Source organism: Diadema antillarum, unplaced genomic scaffold (genome assembly GCF_040938485.1).
Source record: "Diadema antillarum isolate AM-2024a unplaced genomic scaffold, OU_Dant_1.0 seq00001945_RagTag, whole genome shotgun sequence".
NCBI lineage: Eukaryota > Metazoa > Echinodermata > Echinoidea > Diadematoida > Diadematidae > Diadema > Diadema antillarum.
Window position 1 is genome coordinate 32,451 of NW_027272605.1, and position 27,759 is coordinate 60,209.

Genomic DNA, 27,759 nt, shown 5'->3' on the forward strand with positions numbered 1-27,759 from the left:
TGCATCTTTTAAATACACAAACTATCACTCTTTCATATATACTTTTTTTGTTTTTTGTTTAATTTTTTGCTTAATATAGAAGTAGACCCTGTTAATATGCCAGATGCATTCTTATGTACAGGTTGCAGCCATGCTGTGTTCACATATGATAGTAATCTTACAAAATAACTGAGACACACACACAAAAAAAGAATTATTTTCAAGATTAAAATATTCACTGACCAAAAATCAAAGAGAAGAAAAGCTAGGAATTCATAGAAATACATTTTCAGCTACATTTTTCACTCCAGTAGAAGTACATACACTGTATTCTTGTGATGCATATTAACGTTATACAGTGATCATATCAGGAGAATGAAGCATTCCAGATTCTTTGAGCCTAAGGGCATATCAAATTAGAGATACTGGGAGTGAATGAATGGCGCTTTAATCACAAACTACAGTTGCCACTACGATACACCCGAACACAGTACAATTTTGTTTTTCTTTCATTTAGTCACTTTGGCAAAGACAAAGTCAGACTGACGGAGCTACGCGACTCTCGCTCGGTCCACAGGGGAACTGCCAATAGAGCCGACATTGCATCGTACGGTGCAAGATATCAAGGTAGCCACGGTAACAGGAAAATGCGTAAGACTACCCAAGACTTCATTAAGGGCTATTGCAGCGGAATCAAACGACTATAAATAATTGATCCTGCCTGCCTATAGGTTTTCGCAGTTGCATGTCTAAACATACATATAAATCTTACACATGCATACATACATACATACATATAAATATATATGTATGTACACACATATATATATATGAACTATGAACACACACATGTCGAGTTGACTCATTTGATTATCAATAATATCTTGAATATTCAAATATTCAAATGACAGCCTCAAATTATGAAGATCAGTCCACACTTTCTTGATCGCTTGCATCAGGTGTGTGAGACTTGAATACATACAACTGTACGTACATACGAGACAACAAACGAGACGGTAATGCGCTTTTGAAAAAAAGCGGAGTTCCCCCCACGAACTCAAGAGACCATGAAAATCAATAACATCGCACAGTATTGATCCCGGCTCCCAGTTCTGTTTCTCACACTTCTCTTTCTCTCTCTCTCCCTCTCTCTCTTTCTCTCTCTCTCTTGTTTTCTCTCTCTCTCTTTCTCTAAAGTATCATCCTCCGTCGACATCAACACACTAAACAAAGACTAGACAGAAGTTTATGCATGCTTAGAAGAGATAATTCCAGCCATCTAAAGTCATATAAAGATAATTTTTTTTGTTTGTTTTTCCCCAGTATTGCACATCATTGTATTGATTCAAACACATTTTAGCATGTGTGAGAGCAAAAAAATGACATATCACAATTTCATACAGTACACGCTACAACTGTGCGTTCTCGGAATAGGAACTCGGCGAAACGCAGTAATCACAATCCCGATACAGGAACTACAGCAGTATACAACACAAGTTCTACATGTCAAGATACAAAGAAAGGAAATAAAAATGCAATCATTAAAGATAGATCGTTCATAATTCTCAAAAAGTTGAAATTCATCGATGCAGGATATAACACACTTTCCTCCTTTGTCTGCTACCAATTCAGCACAATCAAAAGTTGCAGATAGTAATGTTTTATATATAATTGTTGATCCAATCTGTACATTCCTAAAGCAGGCAATGCCACATATATATATAAATCCGTATCACACACAAACATACATGCACACACATCACCACCATCAGTCAAATCTATACGTATGTGTGTGTATGCTCTTTTTGATACTTTGATCATGTTCAAATAAAAATGTTAGCGATCGTCCAAATGCGATCTCATCATACGACTACAAGAGCTACATAAATTTGACTCTATCGTCTCAAATGGAATCCTACACACTGGCATCATAAATGTCGTCAAAAAAGTGTACAATGCATGTAGATCAATCAAGCAATCTATTTCTTTCTTTGTTTCTTCGAGTGTTTTGGGGTGTTTGGGGTTTGTGTGTTTCTTCTCCACTGCACCATTAGTCTTTATCCCATACAAGATTTTGAATCAGGCTTTCACAGTCGGCTTCAAGCATCAGAATCAAGACTTCTCTCTCTCTGTCCCTCCCCTTTTTTCAGAGTCTTTCACACAAATCTTCGGCAAATTGGCGGCAAAGACGGAGCATCTCATCTCATCCCTCCTCCACTCTCTTCCACGTCTCCCTTTTCTCCTACCTGCATCATCATAAATAATGCAATGTGTCACTGGGGTGAAAAATCACTTTTTGAAGACTAAGTGCCAGATGATCAGCAAAGTGATGTCCTGTCCAAATCCTAGCTGTCTTACCCCAAATACAGTGAAGCAACCATGGCATGTCAAAGGAAAAGCGACCAAACTGTTACATGCATAGTGCTCTGGCTGCTATTTTCTTCTTCTTCTTTTTTTTATCTCCTGAACTTTGACATTTTTTAGATACACGGTTTTATCACTCAAATGGCTTGTAGCCTCAAATTAATCCTTGAGAAAGGCAATCACAGGACAAACTTATAGTGCAGCTGATCATGCAGCAATTCAAGACCAGCTCACAAACTTGGTTTATATCTAGACCAGCATTTTTTGGTAAATATTTCCTTCATTCCTTTTCTCCTATCTCTCTCTGCCTTGATATTCTCTACCTGTCTTTCTCCATGAACATCTATTCATGAGGGATACCAGGAGGTTAGTGTTCAAATGATTACTATCATTATCATTACCATTACTTACGCCATTATTATCTGCCAAACAGAAAAGAAACAGAAAGAAATGTGGTGTTCTTGGTGGACTCGTTGGTAATACATGTTTGGACTGTGCAGAGTAAGAACCCTTGCAGCAACCCAATCGGAATGCATTTCCAGTCCAGAGATTGCCAGGAACACTTCTACGATCGAGCTTGCCAACTGAGGGATACCGGTCTCTTGCAACACGGAGATTCAGATGCTTGTCTGCCGCATTCTCCACAGAAAGTGTCTCTACCCGACCAAAATCCTCCCAATTTTACATGGACAGAAGGGAGTGAAACGTCCCCAGAGCACACGACAACTGATGCTACTCATCATCTCCTCTCCTCTCCACATACATATGTTGAGGGCGCTCATCACAGATGTCATCCCGTCAACATTCTGTCCACCGCAAATTTCATCCACGTCCTCTCCCTCCCCAGAGCATCTTCCTCACAGCCTAAAAGATTAGCGTCAATTTGACTGAAACGACTTCTCCTAGTATCTTCGCTGCCCGCACTACACCTCGTCAACACGCTATGACTTGTCCATTCTGCCTCTGGTGAATAGTTCATACCAGAATATGCTCCAGTTTGAAATCTAATGCAAACAGTCGGTAAAACTAGTGCTGCAACACTACCTAATCAAAAAAATATTGTTCTTATATTGATTCTTAATGCATGTATGTCTACTCCGAAGGACAATCATGCATGGCGCAATCAAAATATCCCATGCGTGATTTGCCGATGACGTCCCACCCCCTCACTCCTCAAGTAGATTCAACCATCATAAGCCTCGCCTGTAGAATGTAGGCAATTCCATTTCACCCCTGGGGGGGAGGGAGGGATGGACTGGGAACCAGCCACCCCCTCGACGCTAGACCTGGTTCGTCTCGTCGCTCTTCGTGGAGACCAGCCGCCCCTGGGGGTCTCGCTTCTGGCTTCCGCCCTCCTGGTTGTTCGGGAGCGCAGGTTCCGTGTTCCTCCGCTTGATCTTTGACTTGGATTTCTTCAGCATGGTGGCCTGATGGAAGAAAAGAACGCTCTTTAATTCATTAACCTCTCATTAATCCAAACGAAGTACTTCAAGAAGAATTGATTACACTTTACAGATACTGAGCACCATTGCACAATACTTTTCTTGTGACCACATCGTTTCACATACATAGATACAATGTGGTTGTTTCAGCTAACATTTGAAAGACTATGTTTTCTTTTTTCCTTTCGTAACAGGATACTTTCCTCGATGCAAAAATACAAACTTCCCAAAGACAAAACCAAGCTTGCATATTGTTCAAACTTGCTTTGTACATTCCCTGTGTGCATATGCAATACACAAGTTTGTTCTCACTGTCACAGCATGTCTCATATCCCCACAGGGAAGGCACTGCTATTGATAAGACACAGCATTTGTGCCACAGCCTAAATTTCTACAAGCTCTGGTTTTTTTTCTGTTTGTTTTTTGTGTTTGTTTTTTTTCCCCCAAGTGACAGATGGATCCACACATATTACACACTCAAGTTTTTCACCAATTACAAAACTCAGTTCTTCAAAAGACTTCAGCAGAAGTTCAGCACACTGTACTAGCCATTCATAAATCAGGCCAGACAACAGTCTTCCACTGAAAATTGACAAACAGGGGGATATACATACTGAAAAACAGATAGACAAACAGACATACAAACATACACACACACATAAACATATAAACTGAAAGACAAACCAGAAGGACAAAAAAAAAAAAAAAAACACACACACAAAAAAAAAAGACAGAAAAGAATCTACCCAATAAAACAGACACACAGACAGACAGGAAGACACACACACACAGACACAGACACACACACACACACACACACACACACACACACACACACACCCAGACATCTAGACAACCACTTCTCTCACCTGTAGCGCTGACCGGCAGACCACCACTTGACCAGCCAGCTGCATCCAGGGCTCTCCATCTACTTGCACAGGCATGTCTGTATTCATGGAAATCCGAACCTGACCACAGAAGAGTGCAGTGATGAATAGATCAAAGGTCATTCCTTCATATTATGAACCGATCTTCATCTTTTTCATTTGATATTTTGTAATCATTTCTTCTATCTAATATTGTGCATTATACCACAAGAACGATTTTTTTAACAATAATTTCTATTCACAAACTGAGAAGAAAAATTATAGAGTTGTTGCACACCTGCAAGCCCTGAAATTCAGTAAATAAGAACAAATGGGACACAATATTGTAAAAATTCAAATTCTTACCTATTTTCCATACACCAGTATTAGGTGTTTACAGAAACTGAAAAGCATGGTTACATGAAGACTTTTCTTTCCTGAATGATTAGATTAGAAAACAAAACCTAGGAATATTCCCCACCAATAACACAAAGCACTAAATATGCAATTTCTCTTTCACATATAATTCAGAAGTACAAGGGCTCAGACCTCAGCAGATTTTAGACAGAACACACTTCTGCCAATGAAACATGGTTTTAACCTTTGAATCCATATCTTCCAGAACACAATATTTGCCCACCATTTGTTAGCTGAGCAAAGCACATTCACCTCCCTCTTACATATACATTCCAGGGCATACAGGCATTTGAGTCAGATTTCTGACACGAAACAGACAGACCTTCTGCTAGAGCAGCCAGGATAAATCGCTTTTGTCTCTGAAATCATACCTGGGCTCCTTGTGCCAGCCGAACCCCTGACCTGAGACCGCTCTGGATCTGCCCCAGGTGAACCACACCCGTCAATCCCACCACCTCCAGCATCCCGTCGTCATGGCGACACTTGGAAAAGGAGTTGTCCTGGCCATCCACGCCCCAGGCATCAGCCCCTGACCCCCAGCTAAGATGACAAAACAGTCACAAGATAGAGATATCAAACACATAGATAAATAGATAGATAGAAAGATAGATAGATAGAAAGAAAGACAGATAGATAGGTAGATAGGTAGGTAGATAGATTGATAGATAGGTAGGTAGGTAGATAGATGGATGGATGGATGGATGGATGGATGGATGGATGGATGGATAAATAGATAGATAGATAGATGGACAGATGGATATATAGATAGATAGGCAGATAGATTGATAGGTAGGTAGGTAGGTAGGTAAGTAGGTAGGGAGATAGATAGATAGATAGATAGATAGATAGATAGAATGCCTACAACAGAGGAAAATGTATCACCTTGGAACAACAGACATAACATTATGAACACAAATGGTACATACGTAAAACCCATACATGTGGTGTATGCAGTAAAGATCTTATTTCATTCTAAAATATAGAATAGTAAACTGTTCTATAACTTAAACATGATATTCTACAGATGAATAATCTACAATACTGTTTATTCTGATCTCACTTCCTAAAAGTACAAAATGATAAGTCTTAGTAAATGCCTTTCTAGCATGCTGTTCAAGACTTCCTCATATTCAAGAGTTCTTCCTCAATGTCATGAGCGTATGGTCTACATAACACTTATTCTGCTTTGTTTGCCTTCTTCTGTGTCCCAACTGACCTTGAGATGTTGAGAACAAGCACGCCCTCAAGGGTCGGCAGTGGGACAGGTTTGCCGTCGACCTCGATCTTGATCTCCCGGTTGAGCTCCTTGCATGACGTCCGACGGCCGAGCTTCTGCATGCCCAGTCTGAAGTACACACTCTTGTTGTGCAACCTAAGAAAAGTCAAGATAGATCTGGCCATAAGCACATAAGAGCTAAGACAAAGGACACAGACACACAACCTAATGATGTAATGCCTTCCCACACAGGCAGTGACAAAGGGAAATCACCTTCCAAGTACACTTCAATGTGGAATGTGCATTTCCACTTCACAGTTCATTACCCTCGCCTACATGTAGCACTATAGAAGATTGTTGTTCCCTTAATAGAGTAACCACACTCATATAACACAATGCCTCCCTACAATTATAGTGGCAAGAGGAATATCACCTTCTAAGTACCCTTCAATGTGAAATGTGCTTTTCCACTTCACCCCACTGTCCATTACATAAGCCCAGATGTAGTACTATCGAGGATTGTTGTTCTCTTCAAAGAGTAACCACACTCATGAACTGTTGTAATGCCTCCTTACAATTATAGTGGCTGGGAATCTCACCTTCAAAGTACACTTCAATGTAAAATGTGCTTTTCCACTTCACCCCACTGTCCATTACATAAGCCCAGATGTAGTACTATCGAGGGTTGTTGTTCCCTTCAAAGAGTAACCACACTCATATAACATAATGCCTCCCTGCGATTATAGTGGCAAGAGGAATCTCATCTTCAAAGTACATGTCGATGTAAAATGTGCATTTCCACTTCATCCTACTGCTGTTACGCAATTCTATATGTAGCATCATTGATAATTTATATGGAGTGTTTAACAATCCAGATATATTCTTCTATCAGAGCATCAAAGTGCCTCCTTATGGCAACTGACATTATAACATTGAATAGGCTTTTGAGATATTTCTGGAATACGGATATTGAAGCTACTTGTCTCCATTTTGCTGGGGTAGTATTGTGAATATCAGAAGGATATGATAGTAAATCTTCTATCATCAATTATCAAATTTCATCTCTACTGGGAACCCCGTCGGAATCACATGAAGAATATTGATGATGTGATCCAGAGTAGAATGAAAATAAATCAAAAATAATCAGAGATGTAAGCAACATCAAACCCAACACCACCAAGGTCAACACCAACACCAACTTAACTTCACTACCCAACACTAACACTTAACATCGATACTAAGACCAACAGCAGTACTACCACCCATCATCAACACCACAACAAGCAGGTCAATTACAACCAAAAACACAACATTCCAGTGCCGGGAAGCCCCATCATAATGAGGATGCCGTACCACAGAATGTACCTTGTCATTACTTGAACCTCTTTGTAAACGTACTAGGTTAAAAAAAAAATTAAAAATTAAAAATAGCCAGCTAAATACAGTCGTGGAAAATCAGGACCTCTGTCTTCAACTCAAAGGAAGCAGCACCTCACTGTCAAAAATGAACTAGTTATAACGAGGTTTCCCTTTAAGCCCCTACATGAACTTCAACCATTACAATCAAATTGTCATCTCGCTGCTTGCGAGCCCATCATACCAGAGTTTCTCTGTGCACACAACCTCCAATCCTTGCAAATCAAATTTCTGTCTCACATCCCCTCACCCCTCCTTCCCCCTCCCCCTCCCACACCCTACACCCCCTTTCCCTGATCCGTCGTCCTCTTACCTGCTGTTGAACTTCTCCGGCTTCTCTTCCCGAGCAAGGTGAAAGCCCAGGCACAGGTCAGCGTCGATGCCCACACTGAAGTAGTTGTTCATGACAAACATGTTGGGCATCTCATCGTTGCTGGAGCTGCTGTTGGACGAGTTGGACTTGTTGTCGGCGTCGATGAACTTGCCACCGGGACCCTGCTCGCTCGGCTCAAAGATCACTGTCCACCTGATTCAGAAAACATTTTTTGAAAAGATCATTTCATATAAAATGTTAAAGAAGAAGAAAAAAAAAAGAGGACACTGTACAATGATTTGTGAATGGCTCTTTTTATAAGCAAAACCTATCAGCATACACACATACATAATCTTGGGCCCTGCTGCATACACACTTACCAATGCTGCAAAAGTGAGATTAGAGTAACTGCCATTGCAAATGCCATGGCAACAGCTGATCAGGTTTTGGTATAGTTGTTCTTGTTGCTATGGGGATAATAACAATAGTAAATTTGCAATGATTTTAAGTGTTTATGAGATGGGGCCTTGGTTGTGTGAATACCATTTGTACACTAGACAAATGTACAGTGGAAGCATACGTATTAAAGAAACAGAGCATATGGGTTATAAACTCTGTGCCATGCAGGTTTCAAATAAACAACTGATTGGTAATCGAAAGCATACAGCCCTAAAAATTTATTTTTTTGACCTTTGACCTTGGATAACCTTTTTTTGTCCAAGTTTGGTCACAAACGGACATAGGGATCAAAAGTTTGAGCCACAATCAAAATGTGCCCTAAAAACATAACATTGGGCCCTAAAAGTTTGTTGACCCCTGTCTGTGACCTTTGACCTTGTGACGACCTTCACCTCCCAAAGGGACATCTTCCATCCAAGTTTGGTCACAAACGGACAAAGGGATCAAAAGTTTTGTGTGGGCCCTAAAAGTTTTTTTTAAAGGAAGAGAGATTGCCATTGAGAAGACTTTAAGAATGAGACATATTCAGTTTAGTGCTGCCTGAATCACATTCATGATTGGAATGTTGTACTTCATGAGAAGTGAGTCCCAAGGCTGAAGGTTGTAAAAGCATTTGTCAAAAGAGAGTCTTGCAGGTAAACTTTAACGTAGAAAAGAGAGTCTTGCACATACTCTTTAATATATGACCTCAAATGACCTTTGACATCATCACATGACCTCTGACAACACCATAACATGAAGATACCCCTATCTATCACCTGCCATTGCCACAAGTTATGCATCATAAGAGAGTCTTGCTAAACTTTAACATTTTGACGGACGACCGACGACGGACGGACGACGGACGGACGACGGACGGACGACGGACGGACGACGGACGGACGACGGACGGACGCCTCTTAACCTCCCGAGACAATAAAGTAGTACAGGAAATACTTACTTCTGCATACACCTTGCCAGGAAAGTCAACTGCTCAAGAAAAAAAATGATAACAAAAAAAGAAAAAGTGCATTTTAGCAGTTCAGTGCAACAAAAATTCATACAGAATCGTGCTTAAGAAATGAAATGTCAAAAGCTATAACTTCTAAAGAAAGGTCATTGAGTTCGTGACTTCTCTTGAAATGTCTCCAGTTTATAACCCCATGAGAAGTGAGAAATAACTCAAAATAACTCAAAAGATTCACCACAACTTCAGCTCACAGTCTCCAAGAGAAATCTGCAATCTGTATTTAAAGGGATTGAGAAGAATTTGCCTGTATTTAAAAGGGATTGAGAAGAACTCAAATTCAAACCTCTGTTGAAAGGTGGCGGGGCGCACTACCGCCCCTCCTAAGTAAAGGTGGCGGGGCGCACTACCGCCCCTCTTACCTGTCGAGTTTGACCTCCTCAGCCTCAAGCACACTCTGCAGCATAGCAAAGAGATCCTCCCCCTGCTGATAGCCCCCGCCCCATTTCAGCACACGGGCCAGATCGTTTCCTGCAAAAAAAGACAGGTGCACCATGCACAATAGAGGACGTTAATCAATTGAGAACATGGCAAACTTCACGAGCTCTAGGCATAAACAGGACAAGCAAAGGCCATGTGGTATTGGCGAAGGGAACACAGTAATATACAGCTGTATCCAGTACCATACAGCTTTTAATTGTGAAGTGAAAATAGTCTTGATATCAAAATGGTCTGCATAAATACTGGTCAATGATTGGTCATAATGCAGTCATTTGACTATGCAGCGAGGATCAAAATTGTTATATTGTGATCATTGACAACACATCTGGGAATACATTGCTAATTCTTCATGGACATTGGGTTAAGCAAGGCTTGACAATCGAGGTGGCCCTGTGGCCCAAGGCCACTAAAACATGTCGGGCCTCTAAATTTTCGTGTTTGCATCTCACGGATCTGTCACTCAAGATTCAAAATGGATTGTTTCCATTTATTTTCGGCCACTACCCTTCTTTTTCAGGCCACCAAAATTTCAGATTTAGAAATTTTAGTGGCCTGAACGAGCTATCAGAGACAAAAGTTGATATCAAGTCCTGGGTTAAGTTTATTTGTGACCCGCCACAACAAAAGGATCCAAAGTCGCTGACGGCTGAGCCGAGAAAATCAGAGTTTGAAGTCAGATCATCAAAATCGGTCAAAACGATTGAATATCTGTTTTTTAGATAATTTTGTAGTCTGATGTTTTGTCTATCATCTGCTGAAACTTTGAAGCCTAATGATCAAAGGAAAGGCAAGAAATTAGCGCTTTTCTGAGCCATGATTTTCCGACTTTCAATGAAATAGAAACGTATCCGAAGATTTGGATTCAGCACCGCAGATAGACTCCACCCCTAGCAACGAGGGAGTGATCTTATTGGTCAGTGTGTGGCATCCTGGTTACTGATTGGTCGTGTGTAGACCGCTGGCACTAAGCTTGAATGAGCATCGAAGAGGTTGCTAGCAGTATACCTTCTATTGTCAAGAGGTGAAAATTGTCTTTTTAAAACTCCCCTTGATCACAATTGCATTGGAAGGAAAACTTTGAAGGTGGTTTTCTCGAAACGCTGATTTCTTTAACCACTCGACATGCTCTCATGAAATCATCAATATCTCTGCAACCAAATATTTTTATGAGTTATTTTAAAAAAATCTACTTCCCCCGACTTTCGGATCCTCTTGTTGTAGTGGGTCAGATTTATTCTGTGTTCTACAGTGTTCCGAAGACACAAACTATTAAACAAAGCACACAAACACACACATAGTCATACAGACACTAATGCCGAGACACACGCCCTTCCAACTCACCAGTGCCAAGAGGGAGTATTGCGATGGCCGGGGAGCTGCAGACGGACTCCTGGCCGATGTCATCCAGACACTGGAGCACCCAGCCCACCGTGCCGTCACCGCCACAGATTAGGATCCTGTACTCCTTCACCTGGCTGTACACGTGGAGCCTAGATAGAAGGAGAATGATGCACAAGTCGTAGACTTTGGATTTTGTTTTGTCTTGTCATGTAATGAAAGTTTTGGTGATAAACTACAAGTACTGTGGCTATGCAATCAGCCTGGAGACAAAAACACTATAAATCAAGAATTATGAAAATTAGGTAATTGATGCACTACTACATGTTGTATAACTGACAAATGTAAACAACAAAATCAATAAAAGGCAATAAAACTTGTTTTGTACAAATGCAAATTAGTGGCTCTGTGTCCATGCCATGTTCACTTTTATTCATCTCATTAACAAAAAGATATTCAGTTGAATGATCATGAATATGCTTGTCAAAATGTTAGCCCTAGTGTCCTCCAGACTTTAGTTTAAAATAGCACAATGATCTTTAATACTGCCATTAGTTCATCATCTTCATCACCTCTTGTCATTATCATTATCATCTGTATTAGTCTTACCACATCAATTTTACCCTTATGATTTGAACAGTCACAACATCAAGATCAACATCAGGTACTTCATCACCGTCATCGTCACAGTTATCGTCATTATTATCATCATCAACTTCATCATCAAGTGTGATTTGACTGCCATTGTTACTGCCATCATTATCAGCAGCAGTAGCATTGCAAACTTCATCATTCAATATTATATACCTCATTTCTAGAATCCTCTCATCTGATTGGCTAAAAGGGGAGTCATGAAAATAGCTGTGCCCTATTTTTGAGTTACTGTGACCGGGGCCCGGGCACATTTAGTAAATAGGTTTGGAGACAGTCGCAACCCTGTACACATAAATCGCTCATTATGTATGCACCAATGATACGACTGCCGCGCATTCGATGAGCATGCTGTAAAAGAGACTAGCGGACTGGTTTGGAGACAGTCGCAAAACCCCGTACACTGTACACATACTGATCACTAATGTACGTACGTACGCACCAATGATACGACCGCCACTTTGTCGATCAGCATTGGTTACATGTACGAGTGCTGTAAAAAATTTTGGTATCTATATTTCGGAATCCATGTTTTCGGTATATAAAACAAATAATGACTGCTTGATATTCGGGGCACAGTTAAAATTATGTAGGCCCTCGGTGATGTGAAAACCGTAACCATGCCCTCAGCTTCGCTTCGGGCATGGTTACGGTTTTCACATCACCTCGGGACCATAATTTTGACTGTGCCCCTCATAGCAGTCATTATTTGTATACTGCTGTTGCCACTGTCTGCGTCATCACCATCATCTGCATCATCTTTGACATCATTTAGACCTTCCAACCTTTCTGACTGAAAAATAGGGATGATTTGGCTCAGAAATAGGAAAGAAAGAGCAGTTCCCACTTGAGTGTGGAGTAAAATTATATCAAGAAAAATGGGAAACCCCCTATTGAACCAAGAGCTCGGGATGGTCAAAAATTGAGATTCTTTTCTCAAAATTCAGACTGGTTGGGAGGTCTGCATCACCTGTTCCACTTACCCCGGTAGCGGTCCTCCCTGGTCCAGATCAAAGACTTGGAGAGGGTTGAGCATCTTCTTGAAGCAGTCCAGGACCTCCACCCCCTGACATCCTCCGCTCTTCACGTTGACGAAGACGAGGAGGGGGATCGCATCCTCACACAGCGCCTCCGTCTGGCACGGAGAAATTTACAGAGAAATGAACATCATTAAACAATACATCACTATTTTTAAGGTAATGTTTACCTTTGGGAGCAGTGATTTAAAAAATGTTCAAGATATCACTTTTCATGCATATGTGTAGGTTAGTTGTACCACAAAACATCCTATCATATAACATTTTTGCAATTAAGCCTTAAATATAAGGAGATATCACTATTTTTCTCATTAAATCATAAATGTAGACAGTTTAGTCTGGAAACATTTTAATAGAACTATTGTTCACATTTTGTATAATTAACAACACTTAACTTTGATTATACTGGTTCAATTTTTTTACATTGGTTGTTTCTATTCCTAACTCACATTTTAGAACTATTTTGAAGCACTAATGCTGGGTTTTTGTTTTCACATGCAAATGGTAAATTATGCCTTTAAGATGCAAGCATCTGAATTATGACATATATTACTCTTATTTCTCACTTTCCATCCCTCATTTTTTGATTGCTTCCTTTTTCCTCTTTCAAAGACAACCTTTGTGTCCTGATCGCTGCACCCTCACAAGACTTGCATTTGCATACGTCCTCAAGTCTTTCTGTGCCAGGGACTTTGGACAGTGTGTACAATGCTATGGAGTTTTCTGTGCCAATCAGCACTCAAAGCACACAAGGGGTCTACTCTCTCAGGGCCCTGTTTTATGAAGAGTGTTAAATTGATTATAAGTTGATTTGTAGTATAAGTCTATGGCAGCTTGCGTGGTAAGGACATTTATAATCGATTATATCTGTTTGATAAAACGGGGCCCTGGACTGCTTTTAAAAAAAAAAACTGACATCGATATTGCACATAAAAGATTACTAATGGCACTGAAATATTTATCTCTTGTGGCTGTTTCTTGCATTCTCATGTCTCAAGCACTCTCTAATCAGTACAGTTGTTTTGCTGTAATAACCCACTAAGGTTAGTCCAGGTCAGACTCTGCAGAGACCGCCTGCTGCAGTCAGACCGCAGCACGCAGAAAAGGGCTCTATTTTACAATCTTTTATGCATGAACGCAAGACGACTTGCATATATCATGAGCTAAAACATGGCACATGGAAATCGTAATTTACTCCCTAGACATCACAGAATTTCTATGCCAAACGCTGTTTTGGGGAGAACAGAGACTTAGCAGGGTCAGAATTACATTGAAATTAGAAAATCGAATTAGAAAATGTGAAACCTAGTACCAAAACCAACGCCGATCTATAATAATTGTTATGTCACTCAGAAGTCTGCCTCTAGCATCTAGACAATAGCTTTCAGAAATATGTCATACCAATTTTTCGCTCCCTTGAAGTATATTTTCACAAAATTATAGAACAGATTACAAGGTGAGCTCTTAAAAGGGTCAGAAGCCAGCAAAACTTTAGCTCATGTCACTCCAAAGACGGTAATTTCGTTAGTTCACGGCAACAGCACCCGGGGGCGTGCTGTCACCCGGTACCTGTTTTGCGTGAAAAGCCTTGTTACAGGTACGCCATATCCATACACGTTCATGGTAGCCTGTGCGTATCATGCTCCCGAATAACATTTAGGAGCATTACCCCCGTTTGTCATGCTGGACCGGCCACGCCGGCCATGGCCAGGGCACCAAGCCATGTGCCAGTGGGCCAGGCACGGCGTGAACCGCAGCAGTGGGTAGGTGGGCAGGCAGCTGGAAAATCATCGCAAGCGAGTCCAGTGAACAGGCGAGCATCACCAGGCATCTTCTTTTCCCTGCGCGCTTGTGCATGCATTAAGCTCCGCATGTTTCTATATGGAAGAGGAGTTCGTACGTGTACCTTATAATATATGTATACATGCTATGTTGCTTTCTGGGAGGTCAAAAAGAAAATCTTGTGATTTCAACACTAAATATCATCGCATTATGACAAAAGACATATCCTTTCAGATTAACAAGGTCACATTTCCGTGATCCATAAACTTATTATCTGTAAAAAAAAAATCAACTTAGGAATATCCTTTGCTCTATAAAGGGTCGGGAGCCAGAAACATGTGGCTATATGTCAAACGCCCTTCACTACAAAGTAAGTATTTTATGTCTACCTTCGATAAAATGTAGATTTACATAATGATGTTCAAACTTGAACAAGTTCAAATGGAAATAAAAAGTGAAATCTCATATAACAATTAATCCACAAACTAAGTGACACTAAGTTTGTCACCTCATCAATTGCTCACTTTTTTTCGACCCTCCAGAAAATCTCGGCAAATCTCGTTGTGTTTGCACACTCTGAGCGCACGTTAGCTGAGCAAGACTCGTGCAATCGCACGTAAGTAAAATGTGCGCGTATGCCTCATTACCTAGGGCACTACAGTCTGACTGGTAGTGCCAGAGTCAGCTTATCTTCACAGGGTTAAAGATTCAGGACCGATGCCAGTCACCACTAGTCCTAGCAGAGATAAATTAGGGCAACTCACATGCAGCTCTGGAATGAATAGGACTGTGAGGGGCCTGTCATCATAGGATTGATCCTTTAAGACGTAGTAGGCTTTGATCGCAACCTCGGGGTCTTTGAAGCAGACTATCGCCGCTCCTGAACACAAGGAAATACAAGAAAGTTGTCAAACAACAGAGCAGCAGTGGACTGTTCATCATATTAAGTCAATATAACAAATACTCTAAGAGTGGATAATTTTTGCTAGAGTAGTATTTTGCACTGAGCAGGGTAAGATGAGTTTCGTGTGTTTTTAATTTCACAGAATCAAGATATCAAATACTGGAGTCATTGTGTTACCTCAAATTCTTATTTGAAAGCAAGACCCATGGTAAAGTTGTATTTCATCACACACAGCTTTAAATACATATCATAGAAATAGTTACCATATTGCTGACATCACTCCATAAGCACATCTGCCTACAACATACTAAATACGCTACCAAGGCATACTCCTGATAGCTAGTGCATTGAACATAAGAGTAATTCAGTTTCTTTTGCCTCCTCTGTAGCAAAAAGTGAATGGTGGAAAGTATGAGGTGGAGGTAATTATCTAGATTATAGAGAGAAGTCCACAGTTAACTTTCTTCTCTTCCTATCCATAAAATGTTAGTTACACAAAAAAATAGGGTGTGGCTTACCATATTGCTCATAGACACTGTTCACTGCATTGAAGACCTTGCAATTGGCTGTGATGGAAAAAGGGGAGGAAACATTTAAATTTAAAGGATGCATCGTCCTTTCTTTTGCTAGGTAGGTATATATATACATATTCATTCATTCATATGTATCTCTCTTTACTTCATTCATTTATTCCTTTACCTCTTTTTCCTTCAATCTTTACCGAGTAATGCTGGATTTTTATATTAAATGGTTCATGTACAAAACCAGAAACAGAGTTAAATGACACACTACAGTAAAAGGTACATTCACTCCTACAACATAGGGCTTCTTCCACAAAACAATGCACCTCACCATTACACTTTCAACTGAGGTTTTGAATTCTCTATCACTCCTTTCGATTTTGTTCTTTGTGTACTTTCCATAGAGTCATTTTTTTCTGGGGTAACCATTTGAAAACATTGCAAAAGAGGTCACAACTTGGTGACCTTTCTTCAGGTTATGAATTTGCTCACCCATGTTTTTTTCTACTCAGTAAAATAAATGCTGTATGTAGGGTCTGAAACAATTTTCTCTAAGATCAACTAGCTTTTAACTATGAAGTTTCAGATTTGTCAGTACTGGTATACTACCATCTCTTAGGACATTATGTCCCGAAAGTGAATCTTGGAATTAAGATGCAAGATGTGCTTTAAAAATGAATCGTAATATGGATTTGTACAAGGCTCAAGACTGGAAAAGGGGGCATTCAGCTCACCTTCTTCTAGCAGGTTTCGGATGATGTGGGCGTATTTGTGCTCGGAGAGGTTGATTGGGAGGTTGCCAACAAACATCTGGGCCCCCTGGTGGCAGGAGCACTTATCCTTCTTGTGGAGATAGTAGCGCGTCTTCTGCATCCGCCTCAGGGAGCTCTGAAGGGGGGAGGAAAGGGGTGGCAAGGATGTCATAAACCCTTTCTGTGCCTCGGACTTTGGACAGCGTGAATGATGATGTAGAGTTCTCTGTGCCAATCGGCACTCAGAGTATTCAAAGGGTTAAAGCAAAGTCTTCCAGAGTAAAGCTTAAAGTACATGATCATTCAAATTATCTGGTAATCTGTATGCCATAACACATTAGGGCCTACTGTGTGACTTTCCCCAGAAACTTTTCTGTCAGCCAGTAAAATGCCCCTTCTAAGTTTGGTAATAATGCAAGTGAATAGAAAACTCTTCACTGTCCTACCTTGTCAAAAGGAAGCAAATCGTAAATTATTCAGAGCTGAGTCAATACTGTTGTATGAATTATTCATGAGTAATCATGTTCCAGCTAGATACCAAGTTTTGAGCAAGTACACACAGAAACTCAAAAGAGACATGTAAGTCAAGACATCATGTTGGCACACCAGTGCCATTGTAAAAGCAGATAAAAAATGGTGGCCAATTATACAGGATAAAAATGTTGGTCACTTGCTTCCTTTTGCCGAAGTAGGACAGTAAACCAATGTACCAGTGAGTCAGTCCCAGACAGAGGCAATGATAGGGACTGGTAAGATTAGATCCTTGCTCTACATCGACACTTCATTTCATAACATCTATGACCTTTGGTAAATCATGCCAGTAACTCTGCCATTAGGTAATCTAAGGACAGCATGGGCTATGGAACATTATTCCAACATTTTCCTGTAAAGTAAGAGAAGTATAGCTACATCATCATATTTTCAAGTTTCATGGGAAACAGTTTTTTCCTATCTAGAAATCAAAAAGATGAATGCATCTGGCTCCACTAATCAGAGGAGGCATGTGGATTCTCCATCCGTATCCCCAACAGCATACGGAAACCAGGGCTATTGAATAGTTGAAGAACAGAACCCGACTCTCAGCCCAGCTATAAATTGAGACTGGAGGCTGTGAAGCTCATGTTTGAAAACTACGCGGAAAGAAATCAAAATCAGATGTCAAACAGAACTTTGGGAGCTGCAGTGGATATATATGATGATTCACAGAGCAAACTTTTCACATTGCGTGAACTGCTGTCAAATTGTATCATACTCGACAGAACAAACACGAATTATTGTGAATAGGTCTGAATGACTAACGCCCTCTAGTGAGCTCTTTTGCACAGTTGTTTGTCATCATTGATCTCAGCAATAAATGACTCTGGAAATTTTCTTCTTCAGCAGACAGTGAACAAGCGAGAACTGTCATCCATCCGAATATAGCTGACAAAAACCCTAGAGAAAATTCCACACCATGTTCATTGTTACATCAATGAGTGAAAGTAAATGAGATTATACAAATATAAGACAGAGAAATTGAGTATTGTCAATTCAAAGATGTTTGCGGTACATTATTTCACGCTACTTTTGGCAGCACAAATTTTCTAAAACCTGTGAAAATATCTACACAATTTTCTCTACACATTTAGAATGGGCTGACAATCATACAGCATGAATTCAAGAACCCGCAAATACGCTTTTGAGCCCCTCAGCGCGAAAAGTTAATCACGCAAAAATAGTGACGTGAACAGCAGTTGATGTACAGACCTTCCTGGCTTTGAGCAGCTGGGTCCATGGACACTCATCCCTCTCCATCACTCTCTCCTGCAGCTCATGATCCATGATCATCTCCACCAGTGAGTACTGCTTCGGCTCCTCGTCCTGGGAGGATGCCATCCAAGGATGATCCGAGGAGAAGCCAGCCAACCAGCCATCACAAATTGAAAGTTGAGACGATGCCATGAGGGGTAAATAATGGAGAAATTGCAGGATTATATGGTTTGGAATAGCAAGATGAGCCAGTTTCCTTGGTCAAATGGTTGTGCTCGATTATATGGTTCATTGATTTGTGAGATGGACCAACTTCTTGGGTAACATAAGTGTGCTTTAATAGCAAAGTCGTCTTATGTTCATGTTTTTTTAGCGAGATGACCAACTTCTTTGGTCAAATAGTTGTGCTTAGCAAAGTCACCCGATTATGTGGTTTTTTGCCACATGTCCAATTTCTTTGGTCAAATATTGTGCTTAGCAAAATTGCAAGATTATATGGTTTTTAGCGGGGTGACTAAGTTTTCGATCAAAATGGTTATGCACTGAAAAGTAAATCAATTCACTTCCATTACCCAGGGATGCCAACTTTATAGACAGTATCAATATTCTGAGGGCTGAAGAAGGCATACTTTTGGTGGAATAACAATATTTTGCCTTGCCTTTCATAGACATGCATAGTAATACACTGTACAATTTTGGGGAAAACTAAACAGTATTTTCCATGACACCTGCAGTATTTTGTGGGGAAAAAAAAAACAGTATAAAATACTACAAAAAAGGTCACAGTTGGCACCTCTGTTGTACGGAGCTAATACATTAACAGCTGCAAAGTGTTCTGGCATCAGGATTCAAAGTATTCCATGATTCAGAGCGACAAGAGTGTGGCAACTGAGAAGTGGCATGAGTGAGCTTTAAAATATCATACGAAAGGAGGAAGGTGGGTGTATGAAACGCCAGTTGGCTCGACTTTTCAGCCGCGTCCTTACCTCAAGGCCAAATTTGTGCAAGGCCATGTCAATGATCTCCTCCACAGAGATGTAGCTCGTGATCGAAATTGAAGTGAACTCCACAGGCACTCTGGATACAGAGAAGAAAAAAAAAAAGAACAACAAAAGATTGATAACTAGACACAGACAGACAGAGACAAAAAGCTTTCAAACACTGACCCATGCCAGGGTTAGGGTGAAGCTGATCTGAATAAGCCAGTTCGTAATTAGCTCATGTGCACGTTGGTACTAATGACCTTTCTATTTTCTTAGTTGTTTAGGCACTTCACTCATATTCAAAGCAATATAATGCGCACCCGTAAGTTTGCCCAACGTAACAATTTATAGAATTCGTGTTAAACAAAAAAGGATCTTGCATAGCGAGACCAGGTGACCAGAATGGTCCGTCAAACAACCCTCGGGGAAGCATCCATTTCTTTGTTTTGTATAGAATGCATTAAAACATGTTTATATTTGTATTGCCAAATACCAGGTTTGCAGTCAGGTGGACGTAATGGCAAGTATCATGTACAAGGATTGCATGAATATTCATTATAGGACAGATGCTTATCTCCATGAATTTAAAAACCATCTTGCGTTTTGGTTCTAATGACCTTTTTCTGCTCATGCGCAAAGTAGAACTACGAACTGGCTTATTGGGCAGACACAGAAAGTTTGTGTATAATGTAATACATTCCTCAAATTTCCCAGGTATATAGACAAATTTGCACCTGCACAACATACAAAGTATCATCAGTCAACTTCCAGTGCACACTAGGCGCATACATTAGAGCTGATGGTGAGAAATATAGTTGCTCTTGATCTGTTAGGCTGAAATTCACAAAGGTAGATTTGATATAGTCCATGAATTATGTTAAGTTTATTTTGACTGTATAGATGAACTTTATCATACAATGTATTTCATACACCTACAGACACACAATAAGGAACATGTGACAACATGCAAATGTGAAACTTACACCATTCACACTTGTCTTAGTCCATGGACAAAGTTTAAGCCATGGATTTGATTTAACTAACTTTGCAAACTAACCTTAGTGTTCATATTTTTAAAAATGGTTCAATGACGTGACCACTATAGACAAAAAACTTTTGGGAAATCCCATAGTAACTCAGCTGGACATACAAATGTAGGAATAAACCTCTGATTGCAACAATGTTGGTTCAGATACGCTCTTCACTATGTGCTGAACACATGGAAACATACAACGCACTTGGATACAGCAGGCATTTTCTACAAGGTATAATTTGCATAACAGCATGAATGATAAAACAGATTTTACAAGGTACAACACTGTAGAACCTTCTACTCGTGTTTTGTTCTACATGTATACAAATGTCCTGTCTCAAGATTTTAGTTGTTGTATATGACACTTTTCTTCCTTTCATACAAAGTCTTTGAAAGAGCTGTGCACATAATGATGTCTTTGCAGCATGTTCTTTAAGATATTTTTCTTTTTCCTTTTCATGAATTCAGCCAATTCCATCAAAGTTTTCTCAATACAAGATACAGGTAGTTAAATTCAGAGCTTCCAAGTAAACAATGACAAGAAGGTACATACTGTAATTTTTGCAGCAAAGCTCCTTCTACCCCCCCCCCCCCCACCCCCCCCCCCCCCCCCCCAACCTGGGTCCCATTTCATAAAAAGTTGATATGATAGCAACTCTTGCTAGAGTAGCAATTCTCATGGTAATGGCAAGAATCCAGCTTCCTGATTGGCTGTTGCTATTGGACTTTGCCATTCCAGCAAAAGTTGCTACCCTAACATCTTTTATGAAATGGGGCCCAGGACTTGATGTATTGAAATTGATGGCAATACACATTAATTTACGTAATGACCCGGTAGAGTTGAGATAACTTGGAGTGGGGAGGTTGGCCCATCTCCCATGTATTCCAAGAATCCCCGTAACAAACTGTGTACAGCTTTATCACTAATCTCTATGTAAGTATACACATAGCCAAAGAATATCGACTGGAGTCTACACACTACCAGTGTGCACACACATTGATGCACAAATTTACTGACAGTGATATGTGGCTGACAGGTGCTATTTGTGGTTTTTTAATGTACTCCGGTGGGCAGTTGTCAACTGAAGATTGGTTCAATCAAACCACCCATGTTTCCCCATTCTACCGGATCTTTTAACAAATTTATCCTGAACTTACGAAGCGTCTAGGTTTCCTGGATACACCTTGATTATTCCCTTCTTGGCATCTCCTCCCTTGATATAAAGAGAAAAAGACATTATTGTAGATTATTCCATTTTTATTTCATTTTATTTATTGTTTCCTCTTCAATGGAAACATAGAAATACGAAATTCTACAGAGAATATGTGGGTGCATATATCAAAATTTATAATGATGTAATTGATACAGTCAAAACATTTTGTAAGTATGCAAAAATGCTAGAAATGGGGAAAAATGCAAATGAAGCAATGCTTGTACAGTGTAGGATGCATTCCCCTCACACATATCTCATACAAATTGCTTAATAACTGATATGCTTTGTAAACACAAGAGTTACTCCTCTAAGTTTTGTCAATGGCATTAAACAATGTACAATAGAACATAATATTAATTTTCTCAATCACAGCTTGCTTCATTCTTGTTACCACAATACAAATGCATAGTTTTACTTTTCTTCCTGTTGTCCTTAACTTCACTCTCCACTGATCACCAATACTTCCACTGTGCTGTTAAAGATAATATAAAGTTTTGGTACCTCAAAAGTTTCCCTGAATTTCCTTGTCTTGTAAGTGTAGTTTGTGTTTCAGGTTGAAGTACCTTTCATATAACTAACACTGTGAGACTTACTCGCCCCAAAGTGCTCTCATTTCTTAGTAATCATGCAATAATGGTTTCGTACCAGAGCCGCCGCCGTACGGCGTCGATAATTGCATGATAACTGCGACCAGCAGCGTGCAGCCCCATACACATAGCTAACTGCGACCAGCAGCCCCATACGCATAGCTAAATGGGGCTTCGCATTGTAGCTTACAGGATCATGACAGATTTAGTATCGCGGGTAAATATCAACTTAAAATCCAGAAATATCTTCAATTTGAAGACTTACCAGTAAGTTGAAGTATTGAAAACAGGCTTCGGGCAACGTTTGGTTCTGCCAATAGTCCCTTTCTGTTCAAATTGATTCACTGAATGTGACTCGGTCGAGAGGACCTTAGGAGAGCTACACTGAATTGACGGCCAGCGCATGCGCACACAAACATCTTATCCGTTCATGGATTTGAAATTTGTTCGCATGTGATGTGTGCGTATGCGCTGGCCGTAGTAATCAGTGTATGTAGCTCTACCAAGGTCCTCTCGACCTAGTCACATTCAGTCATCAATTCGAACAAAAGGGGACTATTGGTAGAACCAAACGTTGCCCGAAGCCTGTTTTCAATACTTCAACTTAATTGGTAAGTCTTCAAATTGAAGAATTTTTTGGATTTTAAGTTGATATTTACCCGCGATACTAAATCTGTCATGATCCTGAATGCTACAATGCGAAGCCCCATTACGCTATGCATATGGGGCTGCTGGTTGCTATGCATATGGGGCTGCTGGTCGCAGTTAATTGCATGATTACTAAGAAATGAGAGCACTTTGGGGCGAGTAAGTCTCACAGTGTTAGTTATATGAAAGGTACTTTAACCTGAAACACGGAAATTCAGGTAAACTTTTGAGATACCAAAACTTTTTATCATCTTTAAATATAATCTATTAAAGAGTTGCTTTCAAAATCTTGTACATGACATTGAACAGTTACTTCCAATTATACAATCAGAATCCACAGCAATAACTGAAAAACAACATCTCTGCAGCAATGAAGTCTTCCGAAACATTTTGTTTTCTAATCATGAAAACAGTATTTCATATGAAATATAAAATGATACAAAATTCAACCTATACAGGAATGATAATAAACAAGAAGTTTATTCTTTATTTAAAAAAAATCCTTACTGGTAGAATTAATACCTAACGATGGAATTTCAAGACCATGCTACCATGTATCTTGAATTTGAGTGTGAAATCAAAGTATCAAAGTCCACCTGTTCCTTCCTCAATGATGAAATTCATAGACTTTGAACAGATCTCAATACATTCCTGCAAGCAATGGTTTTAATGAATTGGTGCACTCAACATGAATTTTGTTTTCTCCCATCATCTTTCTATCTATTGATATGAAAAATCATATCTACACAGCCATCATATTTAAAGCTCTTATGGATTTTCATGATCATATTAGAAGATATCAAATATATCTTGCATTTTCAGTATGAAACTAAATTATGCTGTAATCTTTACAAAAAAACAACAACTCCTAATCATTTAGAATCAGACAAAATCATGGTGTTAGTAATTTGAAGATAAAGACAACCTCTGAAGGCACATTCAATATGATCATCATCACACTCTTCATCATATCATATAAACAAAATACCCCCCCCCCCTTACTTATCTTTTGTAGTTATGTCATCACAGTAAACAGCATTTTAATACTGGGAAGGCATTTGCCGCATGACAGCTACATAAACGCTTCACTGAGCCAATATTCAGAGCTGTTGGAATGCTGGCTAGAAATATCACAACTGACCTCAGACTTTAATAGCCAATGTGTACAGTTAGGTCATCTTGCCCCATTAGCATTTGAATGGACCCGGTGAGGCATAGTTTAAAGGGGCAATCACTCAATCAAACGCTTCAGGGGCTTGCCTGCACTTTCCGGCAGACACTGTCTAAGATAGAGCTATCCCTCAGAGCAAATATTTATTTTCTGGAGAAGGGTTATTTCCACTTAAAGCACCAGGACCCTCACCACACCCCACCCCCCCCCCCCCCTCTTTCCAACATTTTTTTCCTCCACAGGAGAACAAACACCATTTTTCCTTGTTTATTCTTCATATGCTGATGTTCACGTTTTGTTTTTCAACCGGCAACTTCTTTTTCCTTCAGATTAAACATCAGCAGGGCTTTTCACACACAATATGCCAGAATTTTATAACACTTCGCTTGTTCAATCACGCATCCCAAATCTTCACAACAACAACAAAACAAACACCTGGCACATACTACTGCTTGAGAACAAGAAGGGCATATCTCCTTACACTTCATTCAACACTAATGCCCTTATACTTCCAGGGGATGCAATTTGCTCTCACTCTGTGAGCTATAGTGTCAAAAGTATTCATTAAAAAAAAAAATACAAAGTGTGCTTGCAATGCTTCTTATGTGGTCTTCAAACTTATGCAATACCCAAAAAGAAAGAAACTAAAACATCCTCCCAAATGTACAGGCTATGTACAGAAAATGATTACCCAACATGAATGATGTATCTGAGACTGCAGAGAGACATGTATTGCCTCAGTTTGATCTCCTTGTTCATTTATCCAAAAAAAAAAAAAAAAAAGAGTTTGGACAGTGCAGATTTGATATTGCAGGGATTAAATACACCTCTGGCATTTTGTCGTTGTTTTATTTCTTGTTTTGGGTTTTTTTTTCTCTTTTTCTTTTCCTTTAATAGAATATTGAAAGAAAAGTACTAAAATTGAAGCATTATTACTGAATTTCAATGGAAAAAGGACAAAAACTAATCAAACGAAGTGATAACTTTCTAATAAAAGGTGCAGGACACATAAATAATGTATTTATTTCATTCATACACTTCTTCATCATGATTTAAAGTTTGAGATGGAAAGGTAACAGTGATGAGCTTGCGAGGAATTTACCTGGTATTTGAGAATGAATGATGGAATTTTTGTGGGATGATGTTTGCACAGCTGGTGTACCGTCTCATTGTCTTTGGGCCGTCTCTCCACCGTCTGCGAACCTGGAACGCGAGGGCAAAGCAAGAGTAGTTAGTTGCAAAATATGTTGATCTGCTCTGCTGTCGGAAGGGAAAAAGGGCACTTCTGACTGGTACTGTAAAATTGGAAAGTTTCGCGTAACCAGTTGCTAGCTCAAAGAGTAAAAACATGCAAATATTTTTGCACGCCACACGTTCCACTAATGAATGTTTTGATTCCGCGGAATTCAAAACACATGAAATTCACCTTACCCAGCCGAGCACAAAAAAATTACTCGGGCAAAAATATCCACTTTTACAGTAGTTGCCCAACACATTGCCAATGTCTACACTGATCCTCACTGGTGTCAAGAGGGCAAAAAGGCATTTCTGATTGGTATACTGCCCTCTAGACGGGTCAGTTTCAAAATGTCCACACATTCTTGGTTTGCAATGGTTAAGAACACTAAGAATGTACCAACATTCATTTTCAGCTGGGGAGCTGAGCTGTGTACACAAAGCACACACTCTTTTTTTTTTTACCAAACACACTTTTGAAGACATGGAAGGGTTCAAATATGTACTTTTTTTTGACTTTTTTTTCCTAATTTGTGCACATAAGTGACTGACTACAGCTGAAGGAAAGGGTCAATGTCCTGCCTTTCAGTTATCACAGTTGTTTATCGTGTTGACCACACCAGTCAAAATTCAACTGCCAGCAAAACAGACTTTCATTTTGTCCACTGTCAAGCTACGATGCAGGATGAATTAATGGAAATCAGCACAAAACACATCACTGGGAAGAGATAGAAGAGACACCACTTTCCTTTTTCAGTGTGAAGAGACATATCTCTTTAAACCGACTGCATATAGAGAAATAATGTACCCTGTGTGACATCTACGGAAGTTTATCATCGTATTGGCAACAGATTAACATGAGATGGCATTATGCCATGACTCTTTATGTTGTCCTACCAATGCATAGCTCAGGGATGACAACCTTGTAAACAGCATTGCAGTCTTTGTATTTTGAGGGCTGAAAAGGTGTATTTTGGGGAAGAACAGCATTTCTACCTATCCTGCAGTAGACATGTGTCGTAGTACAATTTGCAAAAACAGTATTTTCCATGAAACCTGCAGTATTTTCTTTTATCGGGGGGGGGGGGGGGGGAACAGTACAAGATACTACAAAAAAAAAGTAACAGTTGGTATCTCTGATAACTGTGTGCACTCATTACATTTTAAACATTCAAGAAAAAACAGAACTGTTTTATCATGGAAACTTCACGTTGATAACTGTTATCACCATGTGATCACAATGTGATCTGTCGATCAGTATCATGGATGTCCATGGATGTCCCATAAGCTTGCACGAAACAGTTGAGCAAGCCATATTATTCAATACGAACTCAAACGTATGAGGTTTACAATTTGTATAACAATAATCTTCAATGTAGGCTGGTCCTGTATGCAATGTTGTGTACTTTAATCTTCCTTGAAGTACACTGCAAATCTTCGGTCTGCTGCTGGAATCTCAGCGAAAAAAAAAACAGTGTATTCTACAGATATGGAGAGCCCTTGACCTTCGCGCTTTCCGACACCCACGTGCCGTTATCATAACTTACCCGATTCTGCTACTTCTGTGAGGTAGTATAGGGCAGCATTGTCTGCGATGTAGAACGACCGCATCGCCGTTTCCTGAGGGTCAAATTGAATGAGACAACGAGTAGAAGAAGTCACATCAAAATTATTTCCATAAAGTGCACAGTGCTTATACATATCTCTCTTTTATTAACCCCTTGAAGACTAGTCCCTATTATACATGGGGAGGTGTCTATGGGAAACGTGTGTTATAGCAAACTCAGATTGTCCTCAACAGGTTTTTAAAAGAAAATAGAATGCATGAAAGAAATTTCTTTTTTTCAGTTTCCAGCTTTTGTATTACTTTCACAGTCATCATATGGGCTTTGGCAACTCAATACTAAAAGGGGGGGTGAATCTTAAATACTCTAAACTTCTCTCTCTTTCTGCATGATGACATGGCAAGCATTCTTACATCCAAATTTTAGCAAGTTAAGATTAAAGACAATATCTTTGGCTGATATACACGTAACAAAACTTGGACAATTATACTACCAAGACACCTTTGGTACATATGGAGAATCAGCCTAGTCCCACAAACCTGCATCTGAGTATGTAGGTACCCTTGAGTGTCATTTCAGCAGCACAATTTGGGTTGCTTGGGGAGTACTGGGAGTGATTCTAATTTGCTTGTCAGTTGACATTAAAACATTCACTTATACACAAGTTCT

General features: G+C 39.8%; 1 protein-coding gene across 2 annotated transcripts in view; it reads right to left on the reverse strand.

The window, feature by feature from the left end:
* Positions 1-1,150: 1,150 nt before the first annotated feature.
* Positions 1,151-27,759, reverse strand: part of LOC139713302 (diacylglycerol kinase theta-like) — a 122,272-nt gene continuing 95,663 nt past the window's right edge. For both annotated transcript variants that reach the window (XM_071625046.1, XM_071625047.1), the window contains 16 exons: positions 27,073-27,145; positions 25,392-25,492; positions 21,828-21,883; positions 19,640-19,730; positions 18,651-18,764; positions 16,887-17,040; positions 16,150-16,197; positions 15,492-15,607; positions 12,892-13,043; positions 11,261-11,409; positions 9,841-9,949; positions 8,014-8,226; positions 6,285-6,440; positions 5,440-5,608; positions 4,655-4,753; positions 1,151-3,770 (listed from right to left, as the gene is read on the reverse strand). In XM_071625046.1, coding sequence (XP_071481147.1) covers positions 3,624-3,770; positions 4,655-4,753; positions 5,440-5,608; positions 6,285-6,440; positions 8,014-8,226; positions 9,841-9,949; positions 11,261-11,409; positions 12,892-13,043; positions 15,492-15,607; positions 16,150-16,197; positions 16,887-17,040; positions 18,651-18,764; positions 19,640-19,730; positions 21,828-21,883; positions 25,392-25,492; positions 27,073-27,145 — 1,947 coding nt within the window. In that variant the 3' untranslated portion in view covers positions 1,151-3,623. The remainder of the gene's footprint in view (positions 3,771-4,654; positions 4,754-5,439; positions 5,609-6,284; positions 6,441-8,013; positions 8,227-9,840; positions 9,950-11,260; positions 11,410-12,891; positions 13,044-15,491; positions 15,608-16,149; positions 16,198-16,886; positions 17,041-18,650; positions 18,765-19,639; positions 19,731-21,827; positions 21,884-25,391; positions 25,493-27,072; positions 27,146-27,759) is intronic.